The 16,013-nt window shown below is 36.5% G+C and overlaps 1 protein-coding gene across 1 annotated transcript; it reads left to right on the forward strand.

Annotated features, from left to right (window-relative positions):
- The first annotated feature begins 1,936 nt into the window (after positions 1-1,936).
- LOC129370215 (dysbindin domain-containing protein 2-like) lies at positions 1,937-14,256 on the forward strand. Its single transcript, XM_055045982.1, has 4 exons — positions 1,937-2,404; positions 8,115-8,264; positions 8,984-9,133; positions 11,210-14,256. Exons 1-4 carry the CDS (start codon positions 2,362-2,364, stop codon positions 11,512-11,514), a joined length of 648 nt encoding a protein of 215 aa, XP_054901957.1. The 5' UTR covers positions 1,937-2,361; the 3' UTR covers positions 11,515-14,256.
- Positions 14,257-16,013: the final 1,757 nt, after the last annotated feature.

Below are 16,013 nucleotides of genomic sequence, written 5' to 3' on the forward strand. Positions count from 1 at the left end.
GGAGTGATTAGCTGTTTCAAAACTTGAGTAATTATAATTTGCGTGACTAAAATGTGTTTGGATAATAATGAGGCTTTTTAAAGAAAAGTTTGATTTTGTTTTATCAATTGAATTCATGTAAGTAAAAAATAAAAACCTAACAACTAGGAAAATTAGTTTTACAGTGAAAGGATTAGAACCAGCTGTACTCTTCGCTGCTCTCGATACATAATTCATGTCATTACCTGCTAATAAATCATCAAATCTAAATGTTATCAAGGCATTAGTAAATGTCAATGGGTAAATGACCTTTTAATTAGTCACTAAGTCGGCAGACATGAATGTTAATGGATTGTGCAGATACTTTGCTGCTGCTTTCTTAAAGTCAAAGGGCATTTATGATGCCATTTTGAGAAATTAAACATGAAAACATATTCACAAATTGAGTTTGTCTCTTTGCCATTTGCCATTTCCTGGGCATTTGTGAAAATTCATTGACGGTTATGTTTTAATGATAGAAGCAAATTTCAACAAATGAAAACTATGTCATACTGAGTTCCACACTGAGTTATTTGATTTTCAAGCAGAGTAGCAGTACACTAAGGAAAATATTTGCCTGACAAGTTAAAATTAAGTAGAAAAATTAAACAATGCAAACAAGTATTACTGAAAAAACTATATATTTTACAGTATCAGTTGTAATGTTTGTTTAAAATGGACCATGTGGATCTAGAGAACATCAACCACTTCTGACTTATTTTCAGACCGCTGTTAATTTTTGAGCTAATTAACATGCAATTTGTGTTGCCTACTATTGCAACACTATTGGAAAAGAAATGTCTGGATTCAGAAAGACTACCCTATATAAGGCTGTTGTCCTCATATTGTTCAACAATTAGAATAAAAGGTGTCTCAGTCATGTCACTTATAACACTTTTTTTTATCATGAACTTCAATCAATAGTTCAAAAACTGATGAAATCAACATTAAACACAAAGCATAAATTTATACATTAAAAAAATGATGATTTATGTTCAAAAAGAACGGGTAAGCCTGGTCTTTCAGAACAAAATATTTCTGTCACAGATGTATATTCTGTGTTGTCAGAAACAGGGCAGGGCCACAGTGGTTGAATTAACAATCTGTTGTTTAGCTTTAGAAAGCCCTTTTTTCACCTCACAAGTACAAAGTTAAATATATTTTATTTGAACCATATATAACAGACTACTACTAGTTTTTGGTGGTATATTACATAAAACAAAAAAAACAAAATGTTTGTGATTTTAATGTCACAAAATGTGAAAAGGTTTGACATTGAAGTGAGGCAGGGTAGTTTTGTCTAGAACTAGAAACCAAAGTACCTCAAAATAAAGTAGAAACTGAAAAAAAAATGCAAGAGCACACAGCTTACAAAAATCAAAGTGAAAATGGAGCAGAAGGAACTAAAAAAGTGCTTGCATCTGTGTTATGAAGAGCAAGACATTGATCATTCTTCTCTTGGTTTGATTTTACACTTTAATGCATTTTTATTTCAAAAAACATTACTTAGAAATAAAGCTCCTGGGATTTTAGATGGCTCGGTGAGTAAATGAAGTGCAGAGGCTGTAGTGCTCGGCATTGGGGTCCATTTACTGTTAAATAAAGAATAAAAAAAAAAATCAAAGTTCCAGAAAGGCATCTTATTGTAATTCTATGTAACAGACAAAAGTAACATGACAAAAGGATTACATAATTATCTATGTAAAACTTTTTTTTTTACTACAATTCTCTTTTTCACAGGAGCAATTATTAGAAGATGGACATATTACGTAAAATTAAAACGGCTGAAATGGATTACTCTACAATATTATGTAAACACCTCCTCCTGATCCTGTTGACCCCCACTGTCATCAGTTGGTACAGACCACACTGCCTCACTCATCCCCTCAACACACACATGCACACGCACACACACACACACATCACATCTAAGCTGTACAGCTTCTTACAAACCTACTTAGCCAGTCTGACAGAGTAAGAGAGCATGTGTGTCTGTATATATATGTGTATGTGAGAGGGGGACTCTGCAAAACAGCCAAGATGAGAGTGAGAAGCAGTGAGAGGGAAAACCTGGGGGAAAAAAACTACTAGTCAGACAGAGGGGGAGGGAGGGAGTCAGCGAACACAGCAAAAAGGCAGAGCAGGGAAGAAGAAAGAGAGTTAAAGGGGAATGTCAGCTTACTATCATTGATGGTTCAGGGCACTAAAGTCAGAAGAAATGCAATGACTAGATGACTATCCACTCCACTCGCATCAGCATCTTTTCCTGGAGCCTTGACAGGAGAAAAAATACACACTCAGTCAAAGGTAAACATTCTTCAGCCAGTCCCACATTACTGGATCATGTCATCTACTGGCTCGACAAACCACAACAAGCGTCTGGCGTGTGAGTACAACCAATGTGGCATTTACTCTGTTACAAGTGCAGATGCAGACAAAGTGTCAATAAGTTGATCATAAGTATCTTCTTTACTGTTATTACTCGTATAACTCTCAGCTACTATAGTATAATTGAAATTGCATTCAAGTCTCTTCTTTTGAGACAATTTATTGAGTACATTAAAATAAGATGAAATCTTAAAATAAACTTTGGGATAGCTTTGTCTTCTTCATTACAAGTAATTTAAAATATGTGAGCTCTGTAATAAAACTTTGATCAATACCGACTGCCCTAGTCTAATTCTTATATTATAACTCAAAAAACGCAGTTTTGCTGTTTTGTAATTTTCCTAAATCTATGTTGATGAGAAACTGAACCCAAGGATAAATCTTTTCATTCTTTCCCAAAAACTACTAATGTAATCCTTTTCCTTCCTAATTATCCCTTTTGCTTCCAGCCTCATTAGGAGGACATTAAAAAGTCTCATTGTCCAAAGTGATAATAATAGCTGACGGTCCTGTCTGGCATGGCTAAATTAGCCTGACAGCAATGGTGATGGTGGTGCAACAATGTCGATGCAGTTGAGATTTAATCAGCATGAAGGGAAAAGAACTAGTTATTTCTGCCTGACAAAAGTAAAGCAAAGAAAGTCTTTACATGAGGACTGTACATTACAATTTTCTTCACATATTAAACTGTAACTGTTTCACTGAAGTATAATGAGAAATAAGGGATATCAAACTTGCTGTGAAAGTATATGTATGGGAATGAATACAAGCATTAACCTGGGCTTCAGCCTGACCATTTGAGACCCCTGGAAGCCCTGTTTTCACTGACCTATGGAAGAAGTGGTGGGCATTGTTGGAGGTCATCTTTGTGTTTAGTTTCAGGGATGTGCTTTAATGATTTTGGTAATGGGAATATCAGAAATGCTATATGGTATATATATATATATATATATATATATATATATATATATATATATATATATATGTGTGTGTGTGTGTGTGTGTGTGTGTGTGTGTGTGTGTGTGTGTGTGTGTGTGTGTGTGTGTGTGTTTCCTGCAGTATTACATAGGCTGCCTGCCTGATGGGAGTGCTGGTTATAGAAGAAAGAAGCAGGACAGCATTAATGGCCAGACATGATTTACTTTCTGCGATGTGGCTGTGGGTTTATGGATATGTGTGTTTGGGGGGTTGGGGAGGAGGCAGGGGGAAGGTTACAATTGCGGTGCAGTGATCTCACTCATAAATGATTTATGTTTGATAGACTTCTGTGGCTAAGAGGCGTGCAAAAAAGCAGCGCCTGGCCTGATAAATAAGGGTAGTAATTTCTCAAAAATATGTGGCAGAATAGATGGGTGACACAATCATGGGGATCCCAGGAGGCAAATGAGTGGAAGGAGAAGGAGAAGGGAGGAGATAGATGGGCTGTCAGATGAAAGTGGCCATGCAGCATAACAGCTTGAGCAGCTTTCTCAGCTCTCCAGTTCTGGGTTCACTGGTGTCAGAGAGATGATCATGGGATTTCTAGTCACTTGCCACAAGGGAACTGAATGCTGTGCCATGTGACTTACAGGTTCAATAGGAACATTTGTTCCCTGCTTTCAGTGTGGTGCCACAGAGTGAAACAAAACTGCAGCACTAAATGGTACAGTTGAAATATTGTCATTGTATGGAACAGCAACAGCGTATGCAGTTTCTTTATCTTTGATTGGAAAATGCAGAAGAAGAATGGATTTTTTTGACACTGTAGTGAAAAATAAAAACTACTTAGAGCTTTATCAGCATAAAGTAGATGCAAAAATATTGCATGACTTTCCTGAAGCCTTTGTATTTTACTGCATGTAACTTAGCTGAGTCAAGCAGATACCAAAGCTTTTTCTTACAAATCACTGACTCTACAGTTACTTTATACCAGGACCAACATGTGCCAGAGTCAGATTGCATGACTATTTGGTGCCTTCTTTTAAAATTGTTCTCTTTTCTTATTCTTCCATAATTTAACCCTTCATGGCAAACTCAGTGAAGTAAAGAATCACAGCTACATTTTCAGATAAGCATGTGAGCAATGTTGTCAGGCGGTACAAAACAGAAAGAGTCCATTCCTGGGTACCGAAGGACACAGCTTGAGGATTGCGCTTGTGTTATGCAACAATAAGACTTAAGCAATGATGGTTTAATGTGGCCTACCAAAGGGAATTTTGGAATTTATGAGTAAAGGAAATGAGTCATGAACAAAAATCTAAGGATTTTCAAAGTCAAATAAGACAAAGCTACAAATTTAGCACCAGTAGCAGCATGGACCATTTGTCCTTGGCCTACATATCAATTGAAACTTAAATCAACACTTTGATTGTACTGTCGGTTATTGGAACAATTGCATGGTATTATATGCAACAGGAATTCTGTTCATTTCCTGAATCTGAGATAAACCCACACATTTCAAGCTTTTACATTTGTCTAGATGAATTTTTTTCTCCATTTATGTCTGTTAGAATCCCAAGGACAGAATCTCCAAAACAAAACAAACGTCATGTCACAGCTGATATTCTCTGGTCACTGACAAATCCACAGCTCATATTTTCCACATGACCTGTGTTCTTTTCCCTGGTAAAAGGGTAAGGCATTATTGTATTACACTTTCCTCCAAATGGCTTTTGGAAAACATTGCTTCAACTGTTAGTGGGTGTTGGCTGGAATGAAAAATCAATTTGATTTTAGCAGAACTGTTAAGATGGTCTGCCTTTTGACATCCCATGCCAAAACTGAGGGATTCCCTAGTGTGAAGAATAAGAAAGACATTTGATCACAGGGAAAAGTACAACTGCATTCTCAGCCAATTTGCATGAAGATCTCCTGCAAACCCTCCTCTGCAGAAGCACAGAGGTTGCCTAGATGAGTCACTCTTCTACATATATGTTATCAGCCCACGCAGAGAGAAGCAGATGAGGGCACACAGCTGATCCTGCATGTGGGTTGGATATGACCATTGGTCATCTCATCTTGAGTAATGCAGGGTGATTTTTAGATGCATGGGCAGAGAAAGATGGCAAACAAGAGTCACAGAGAGAGAAAGAAGCCAACAGGCAAAAAGTGAGGTTTACATAAGCTGTGCAGTTTCATCATCATCAAGTCTTGAGTGTGCCTTCAGTGATGGCTTTATTTATTTTAAACCTTCCACTCCTGCCTTATGGTCATGATGTGACCAGTCTCCCAAAAAATGCATTTAGTTTTAACGTGCTAAATGCTGCGCTCTGAACTGATTACATTGTTCCTCTGCTGTATGAGGGTTTCTGTAGGACGACAGAGGCTGAGTCAGATCTAATCATATTTTTCTTCATGGTGGCTTTTCAGAGTAAGTTGGCTACAAGTTTTCGTTCCCAAATTTCTTTCTTCGTTTTTGAGATCTCTTTCAAAGTTCCAAACATCTTTTTATAAGGGTTTGATCAAACCAGAAACCAACAGCAAGAGGGTTTAATGTTGTGATATTGCTTGCTTAATTGGTGTCTCTAAGATTTTATCTTTTAATATAAAGAAGTGCACCTTAAAAATGCTGAATTAAAACAAAATATGCATTTTTCGTAGTAATTATGCAGCTCCTCAAGCAGTGCACCCTGGGCAGAGTGGCATGTTGCCCATATCACTAACTAACAATGCGTGACATCCTTTGCAGATGTTTCAAGGTCACTATTGCAATATATTCAACACTGCAGCCTTCGATTTCAGTCCCTCATAAGCCGAAAAACAAAAACATGTTTGCATATTTATATATTTTTATAATTTATAGCAGCATTTTTTACGCTGAAATATTTTTTATGCTGATTTACAATATTTACCCAGCCCATGAAGTAGTGATAAATCCCATTTATGCACATATAAGAATACAGAAAAATATTATTCTGAGGACAGACAGTGATTTCACCTTAACCCTGTCCCGATTTGGAAAAAAATAATTTCACACTTCTTCTCATCAATCAGCATTTTCACCTCATGATAGTTACCATTATGTTGACATCAAAGGTAATCATTCTCCTAAGAAATTGAAAAAGGTTGTCCAATCCTCTCAAGAGTTTCACAAGAGTAAAGACAACCAGTCTACTCATTCTATGTTAAAAACATTCCAAAAAAAGGAAATGTTTTACCATGGGAGTTAGCATACAATTTCAGAGTGAACCATCCCTATGTAGCAACACTCAGCCATTATATTTACATGGAATTTAGTGTCACTAAATTCCATGTAAATGTAATGGCTTTCATAAACTTTGGGAAACCGAAAGTTTATGTCGAGTTTTCCACTGACTGCTGAAACATCAGAGACTGTAAACCGCTGATTTCTTTTTTCAGACTCCAGGGACTGTTTGAGTGACAGAATAAAGGGTTATGGTTAGTGGCTGACAGTGGACACACATGCCTCCAGGGCAGTCGAAAAATGACTGGCACAATGACAAGCCAGTTCCCTAGAGATAGAGCTGTCCAGGAAGAGAAAAGCTGGGTGACACATATGCGCTGCAAGAGATGGATTTCAACAGGAGAACAATGGTGCCAAAAACTATCAAGATGCTTCTTTTGTGCATCATGAAAACTTATCAACCCTAGACGCTTGATGTTGACAAACTCACAATAAAGGCATAATTTCATCCTTAAATTAGCTGGACAACAATATTTAAACTTTTGTACATGTACAAACCACCCCAAAACACTTGTGACATGAGTAAAAGTGTCAGCTGGAGGAGCCCAGGGGAGAGTCACTGTGTGTACTGAGGAGGACACGGCATGCTTATGCAACCAAAGCCTGTCGGCTTATTGAAAGTCACTGTGTCGGGCAAGCTTACAGTTGGAACAGATGTTCTTATAATAATATATATATATATTTTTTTTCTTATTTAAGGTTTTTTGTTCTATTCTATTTCAGACTTGTAAAGTTAATATTATCCAGATTTTTTTTGTTGCAATTGTCCATATTATATACATACAATATATAATGTGTGTGTGTGCGCGTGGGCATAGACGTGCGTGGGTGTGTGTGTATTTTTTATTTGTAAATCTGCTGTCAAACAAGACACCAAGTGTGAAACTGATGATGAACACTAGAGGTCAGACTACTATCACTGTGTAATAATTTGGTTCAGCGACAAGCAACAGAACAAACTAATCTATCACACCGTCAGAAAACTATACATACGTGTTAGGGAATTATAGATTTCAATGACATACTAGTAAATAACTATGTTTTTATCATAAGGTTCAGTTGTTATTTTAGATTATTGTAACATTCTTTAGTCTTTTTTTTAAATGAAGGTGTGGCAGCAAAACAAGGCTTTGCCAAATGTAGTAACAGGCTGGACTTGTTCTGACTCTCTCAGTATGAGACTATTTAGAGCCTAAACCTTTTCAACGGTTTCTTTGAACTACAACACCATTAGTTGACCACAAACATAGTTTGAAAATTAAACCAGTGATTTCCCCATGAGTCACTGAAAGACAAAAACAGGTAGATACACGCAGAGGTGTTTACGTTTCTAAAATAATTGCCAAAAGCTAATTTGTATTTTAGAAAGAGGTCCAAAAGATTTAAAATGTTGTGGTAATTATTCTTGTGAATTTATTTTTTATTTCTAGAAATAAAAAATAAATTTCAGGACAGAGAACATTAACTCACAGAAAGTGAAGAATATTTCATCATGCCTTTTTCTTTATGTCGTTTGATGCTCAGCTGAAAAGGACAATTCCCAGAGTTTGTATAACAATGATTCTGCTCAGCACATGAAGATAAGAGACAGGCAACGGTTCTTTGAAGATGTCTACCAGCATGATGTGGACAACTACCTGCCCTCTACACACCTACAGGTTGACTGCCGGAAACGTGAGTGCCTTCTACTCCAAGGCGCAGTAAATCTCAAACCGAAGTGAATGAGAATGTTCAAAATATTGCCTTCTGGTTCAAGTATGAGTCCCTATTATATATTGATTATATAGATTTTGATGGAACAGTTACATATTTAGTTTTGTATTTATATCCTGTAGAATTATATATTATATTTGCTTGCTCTGTCTGTCTATCTGTCTGTCTGTCTGTCCGACCATCCTTCTATCCATCCATCCATCCATCCATCCATCCATCCATCCATCCATCCATCCATCCATCATCCATCCATCCATCCATCCATCCATCCATCCATCCATCCATCCATCCATCCATCCATCCATCCATCCATCCATCCATCCATCATCTGTCAGTCAGTCTGTCTGTCTGTCTGTCTGTCTGTCTGTCTGTCTGTCTGTCTGTCTGTCTGTCTGTCTGTCTGTCTGTCTATCTATCTATCTATCTATCTATCTATCTATCTATCTATCTATCTATCTATCTATCTATCTATCTATCTATCTATCTATCTATCTATCTATCTATCTATCTATCTATCTATCTATCTATCTATCTATCTATCTGATTGCTCCACTGCCAGTTGGTACAAAGAACAACTGAAACATGACAAATTTTAAAGAACAGTTACTCCTTTTTAAAAGTGTTTGTATGTTCATGATTTACGAAATGAATTTTCTTTTCCATGCGTTGATCCGGTGCAGCGCCCATGGGCAGTATTTCATCCATGGAGGTGAACGTGGACACTCTGGAGCAGATGGATCTGATGGATATATCAGATCAAGAAGCCCTTGACGTATTCCTCAACTCAAGTTCAGTTGGTGATGAAGGAGCCCTAACATCTCCACTACCAGGTGCGCAACAAAAAAAACATTTTTACTTGCTAATTGGTAAATAAAAGTGTTATACATCTGTATACAAAGCACATTATTCTCCACATCCTGGCACATATACAGCTATCTATTTTGACATTGTTTAACCTTTCAAAGTTTTAGCACAGGAACGACTTCCCCAGCATGAAACAAAACGTAAACTGCTCAGAGGGAATTCTGGGAAGGCAGGGGTAAAAGAAGAGGTGACTTGGCCTCAAGACATAAGACTCAAATTTCACGAAATCTGCTTGCACCTATAGAAGAGAAAGCACACCTACTGCCCCAGGGAAACTAGCAGTGGAGCTAACATTCCAACACCATGACAAAAGCCAACTTCCAGTTTTCTGCCATGGTATAAGTACAATATACCACTGTCCTGCTGCTTTTAGATGTGCCACAACTACAAAACAATGGGATGAAATGGCTTAGATTACCTCCTTCTTGGATAAATACATTCTCCAGAGCCTTGTTAATGACCTAATTATTCTATTCAGTTGTGGTGCAGGAGAGACACATTTAAAAGTTGCAGGGCAGTGGTCTTCTAGGACACCTGTAGTATAGTTCAATGAGAATTTATTTTTGGGATGCCAAGTAACTGCATAAAATATGAGGAGTGGCAAGCGTTAGTCTTTTCATCACAGGTTAAGAGAATCTTTGTTATGACCTGTTCTGATGACAGCAACATTTATTTTTTTGACAGGTAGGGGGAAAAAAATCTAATTAAAATCACCTCTGTTTACTACTGATATTTTTCTTTTAAGAGCTTTTAATTTTTACAGCATCTTTTTAAAAAGTGAAATTTCAAAGATTTCTAACTTTTTATTGGAGTTTTTTTTCCAACCAGAAAGCAATTTTATTATATTAGAGGAAGATATGTTTTCTAGTAAATGTCAGAACTTGGAAAGAAGGAAATGTGTGAACACCCATGGGAAAAATGCAGGGTTATGTGCTATAAAATAGATGCATGTGATAATTAATCTCATCTACATTTCCAGCATAATTCTTCTGAAAAAATATTTTTTAACGTAAAGGTGTAAAAAACAACAACATTGCAGCAACCTGGCTGCATAAGTGTGCAGATTAAACACATTAAATTCATGATTCATTGACTCATGACTTTAATGTGTTTGAATTGCAGAATTCTGTCCACTTCAGCTGTCAGATTGACACTTATAGTCAGTCTGATTAACCTAATGCAGAGAGAAGCTGTCCCTGATGAATTTTCTTCTTCCTCTTTCATGTACGTTATTTGCCTACAGCCATAGCTGAGACATCAAATTAAAGCATTTATTTGTGTAGAATTATTAATCATAAAGAGGTCGGCCGGGCCTCTTTTCTATGTCTTCAGCTTAGTCTTAGTAATATATATATATATATATATATATATATATATATATATATATATATATATATATATATATATATATATATTTTTTTTTCTTTTTTTTTTAAAAATGTTCTTTTTAAGTAAAATTGATTTGGATAAAAGCAAAAACACTATGCATTTACATACCAACTACGTTTTTACAGCATTTAACATGAACAGTAGTTATCAAATTTACTTCACAGCAATCAAAGTGAAAGAGAGTAGGTAATTGATTGAACTAGTGAAGCTGGCAAAAGGCCGACACTCAAGAAGCCCCAAGTATTGTTTTGAACATCTAGGCCACAATTCTAGATGGTAATTTGGTACAAAAATACCCAAAGATGAACACGCCCATAGTCAAGCGTAACAGCAGCAGCATCATCATGCACTGGGTTACTTTTGCTCTAAAGTAACTGGCATTTTTGTCAAGGTGGTTAACTTTGTGAGCATCATATTTGACCCAAATGTGACACAAAATCAACAACAGAAGAATATTAAAGTTTTTCTAATGAATATTAAAGTTGCGAAAGCCGTAGTGTGAAAAAATTCACATATCTTGGAGACACTAACATTGCAATAAAACAACACAATCACACTTTAGGCTCTTCTCTGTGCATTTTAATTGAACATTTATCAATTTAAAAATCTAAATCTGTTAAAAAAACGACTGTAACTTGTTGTTGTTCACCTAGTTATAGATTGTGAGGACGATGATGAAGATGAAGTGGATGAAGAAGCAGAGGTTGTCTACAGGGAACGAGCACCACTGCAAAGGCAAAACGAAGTCTACCGTGGATCCCAGTTTCGATTTTCTTCAACATCATCTGGTTCCAGTGTTACCAGTGCAGGCGGAGCCGACACACCAGTGATCCAGTCCGATGATGAAGAAGTACACGCCGACACTCTGCTGCTAACCTCTGTTCCCAATGCAAGAGACGACGAAACAGAGGAAGAAGATGAAGAACGATGCTTTTCAACAACCCATCAAAAGGACTGACTATTTCTCTTCCCCCCCGTGCATAAGCATTCTTTTTTAATGAGCTGAAACGCCCCGCATGTTTGGGTCAACTGTGAATTCTTTTGTCCTTTAGATTGTGCATTCTTGCTTATGATTTACCAACTAACCACCTTTACTTTACAAGCTCTGTGGCACAGTCATTTGATAGTTTTTTTGGCAGTTGTGTCAGAAGACGTTTGTCAGTGCAATAAGTAAATTTTTTTGCCTGAGCTTGTTCTGATTGACATAAAACAAGTTCAGCTTTATTCCTCAATTTGCCAGGGGGATCCTTGTGACATATATTATTATTAAAGGCTCAGATTCTCAACAGATGAACAAAGAAGTAAAAACAAGATCCCCAATTGGTCAAAATTCATGACTTAATTGAAACCTCAAATGCACAAGTGGGTGCGTTTCAGGACAAATAAAGAATTAGGTTGGTTTTAGGAACAACTGGTTCCTAGAACCTTTACTATAGCTCTGTTTCAAAAACATAAAACTCGTCATGAGTTGTAAAAAGAAAACATATCTGTTTTTTGAGAGAAACAAAATACACATTAAATCAAGTAAGTCAAAGATCTGGTTATGAATGAAAGCAGTTCCTTCATACTTTTAATGGAAAGCATGTGAGAAAAGAAGCCAAGAAATAAAGCTGATAACGGACTGGATATTGTAAGATATCCAGTAATAAAAACACACACCACAGTATTAAATAAATCAAGTGTAAAAACCTCTGTTGATCCTGCTTATGGATTTTCTTTTTATTCCATGTATTTTAGACAAATCCTTTTGAAGTTTGTTGGATCATTTGCAGTGTATTCATAATGTTGCATTATAAAACACAGTGCCTGTTATTTTTTTTCTGTTAGCAAACAAGATTATGAATCAGACCTTAGTACTATTTCTTTATGCTCTTCTTTTTGCAGTTCTCTTTGTAAACATTGTCTTCAAGCAGGAATAACAAAACTTCCATGAGTACCTGCTCAACAGCATGTTTTGACTTTCATTGTTGTTAACTCTTGCATTATAAGAGTTGTAGTTAATCCATGGAGATTAAAAGCTCGTTGATGTGTGAAGAGCTCAGAGAGTTCAATGGGGACATTTTCAGTTTGAGGTTAAGCCGTACATTTTTTAGGGACTGAGTTTTGTTATCAGAAACTGAAAAACAGAAAAGGAGGAGGGAGTTACTGGATTTTGTTATGTTAACAAAGATACAAAAACATGCCAAAATAGTGTTTTCGTGACAAACAATGAGTGTGTGGGAAATATATTGGGTTCGATTTTCTTTTTCAATTTAAATTTTTTAAATTAAAAAATCTCCAGCCCAGAATCAGGGAGTGTTGCGTGTTACACAATGGTACATTTGTTAGCGCTGTTGGCTTGCAGCAAGAAGTCTCTTGTTACACATCCAAATCTATAGATTTTGCTTTTTTTTTCTCACTGAGCACAAGTGAGAATTGTGTGAACTTTCTCACACAATTTTATACCCCGCATTTCTACCAGGGACTGCTGGTGATAGGCAGATGGGCGCCCTGCAAGGATAAGAGGGTAAAGATTGCACCCACACCCCATAAAAAGGTCCACTTTCACAGTCCTCCATTTCTTGTCCAACATATACACAAGTTAAAGAGAAATAGTATGTAAAATTGACTTTTTGAGCTTTACTTTGTGTTTTAATGTTATTCATTTAAACAACTGAAGATTATGTAGTTACTTGTGTTATACAGTGGCACTGTGTTCTTATTAATAACCCCTTTAGCAGTTATCAAGGCATTTTTGTGCAAATTAATGAGTTGGTACTGAAATACAGAGTGAAAAGTAATTCATACGGTTGCACCATTGTGGCGCTATTATCCTGCTGACTCAGGATAATATTGTGGGTCAATCCAGGAGATTGGCTCCACCTGTGTCTTCTGGAGTTGTCGACAAAGTAATTTTGGGGTCATCTGTGTTGTGATTCCCTCCAATAGATTTCCCATCATGCCAATCAGCAAACAGAACCATTAGTTGCCAATTTTCCGCCCTATTTCAGAAGAGTAGTATGACTGCAGTTTTGACAATAGCAGCTTAGGAAGTGACTGAAGCACTTCAGTCATGTTGGCCATGCTTCCACATATTGAATTAACATTAACAGCCATTTGGTTCCCACATCGTGGGGAAATGCTGGCGATTGGGTAAAATTTAAAACAGGAAGCAGTTGTTCCTCATTAGACGAAAGCCCAGACCCTCTATATGCAGCAAATAGTGTAGGACAAGCAATTGTGTTTTTATTTTTTAACCAGGCTTTCTGACTACAAAATGAAAACACAAAAAATACACACCTGCTTTTCTTTCGTACTCAGTAGTTTTTGAAGTAGTGATTTTACATCAACCACTGACGACAGAAATAAAATATATTTGTAAAGTTTATTCTGTTTGCATGAAGAAAGTATTTTGAACATTATGAATGAAATGGGGTTTTTTTGGGGGTTTTTTTGCAAACGCATGCCCTTTTGTTCTTGTAGATGTATGCTTATATGTTCTTAGTACTTTCTAAAATATCCCGGGAATGCCTGTGTGAAATATGCTGTCCTTGTTAAAGAAGAGGACTCCTCATTTACGGTGTGAACAGATGGAGAAAAAATGGCACACCCTAGAAGAGTTTTATGTGCTCATGATGTGTGTTAAATTTATTTTGTAAATGCATAAAGATGTGAGTGGTGCAGCACAACAGTAAAGCTGTTAATAAAGCAATCCCAGAGACTTTTTTTTCTGATACTTTTTCCCCACCTTAAAAAATGTCACCATTAAAATTAACCTGTGAGTAAACCTGCTGAATGTACTTCTGCTTTTAGTGCCTTTCTTCCCACACCTTTTGTCCCCCCAATTTCAAGGCTTGTTCTCTCTTGTAGAGTTTTAACATGTTCTGAAGAAACAGAGAGGCATATTCACTATAACAGCTGTCAAGATGCTCCTGAAGCCTGGCCTGTACTTGCTTGTTGGAAAATTTGAATATAACTTCACAGGCTTTATTGTACCGACACACACTGACTCATTTCATGCGCTCAGGTTTCCAGTGCAACTTGTTTTGCAAGTTTGGCTTTAACCTGAATGTTCTCTGCCTGTTCCTGGATGCTACAAATGTGTATGGCTAATGTATCAATTATGAGGACAGTTTTGAACCACACTGACAGTAAAACCCTCATTACATGTTGGTTAAATAGAATATTTCACTTAGCTTTAGGTCAATGTTTCTCAATAGCATTCCAGCCCCAAATCTAATTTTAATAACTGTGTACTGTTATAATAACTATGTAATAATAGGCTTCAGCAGCACTAACTGCATGAAGAACGGGCCATGCAGTCATTCAAAATAGATGTGCTGGAACAGAGATGCATCTAAAACATGTAGGACAGGGAGTCACACCTTTAGACAGTAAAAATCCTAAGTGCTTCTCAATTCCAGTCAGGGACCACTACCCTGCATGTTTTAGATGTTTTCCTTCTGCTACATATCTGGCTTGATTAAGTGGGTGGTTTACAGGTGTCTGCAGCCGAGGAGGTCATGCAACCATTTCAATCAGGCGTTCAGAGATTTTTCAGATTTTAAATTGTTGTTCTATTTTGAATTTTGAGCTAACCCAAAGATACAGGGTTAAAAAGTTTGATTGAGAAAATATATAATAACAAACTCAAAATATTTAGCTGTACTCAGTTCATTTCTCCGTGTCCATTATTGCTTGAAAGTGTTGTATCAGTTCATTTCTTTGTGTTTCTGTGTTCTATTCTTTGTGCATTTGAATTAGTGTCTCTTAGATGACTGTCTTCTAAGAGGCAGTCTTCTTCTCAGTATGCAATCACAAAACTAGTAGTTTCATAGCTCAGTGATGCTTTAATTGACAGAAGTTTTGTGAAAGTGATATCCAAACATTGTCGAAAGGTATGTAAGCAGAGGAGCCGAACTACTGTGGTTGAAAAAAGTCATATAGCCTTGCATGACATGGGATTTCATTCATTTGACAACAGGGAGTATACAAAAAATATTTAATTCCAACAAATGAAGTTGTTTTCATTGTGGGATTGGTCTGGACTAGTCCCGGTCCATTTGCAAATCAGTAAATTTCCCAGGCCTAACAAAAATTTTGCTTTCAAGAAGACATATATGAAGACATAAGATGAAGACTTTGGGCTGAAAAAAAAAAAAAAAAAACAAGAGAAGAAAAGTGTGTGTTATTTCTAAACATAACCAAAGGCAAAGTGAGTAGCAATCTCTGAACTGAAAAATGTGAGTTCAAAGTGAAAGGAGAATTAAAATGACAGGAAAAATACACAGCGACTAATGCAGAAGAGATTTCTGAGAAAGTGACAAACTGATTCAGAGAAAGTTTGATAATTAACTATAGTTGGTGGTTTTGTGGATCTCAAACAGAAAGGTCATTATTAATTCAAGAAATAAAATACAACCCAGAACCATAAGTTACATATCATAACAAAAAACTGTAAAGTTTCAGGAACATGAA

The sequence above is a fragment of the Poeciliopsis prolifica genome, unplaced genomic scaffold, assembly GCF_027474105.1.
Source record: "Poeciliopsis prolifica strain line A6 unplaced genomic scaffold, Auburn_PproV2 SCAFFOLD023, whole genome shotgun sequence".
Lineage (NCBI taxonomy): Eukaryota > Metazoa > Chordata > Actinopteri > Cyprinodontiformes > Poeciliidae > Poeciliopsis > Poeciliopsis prolifica.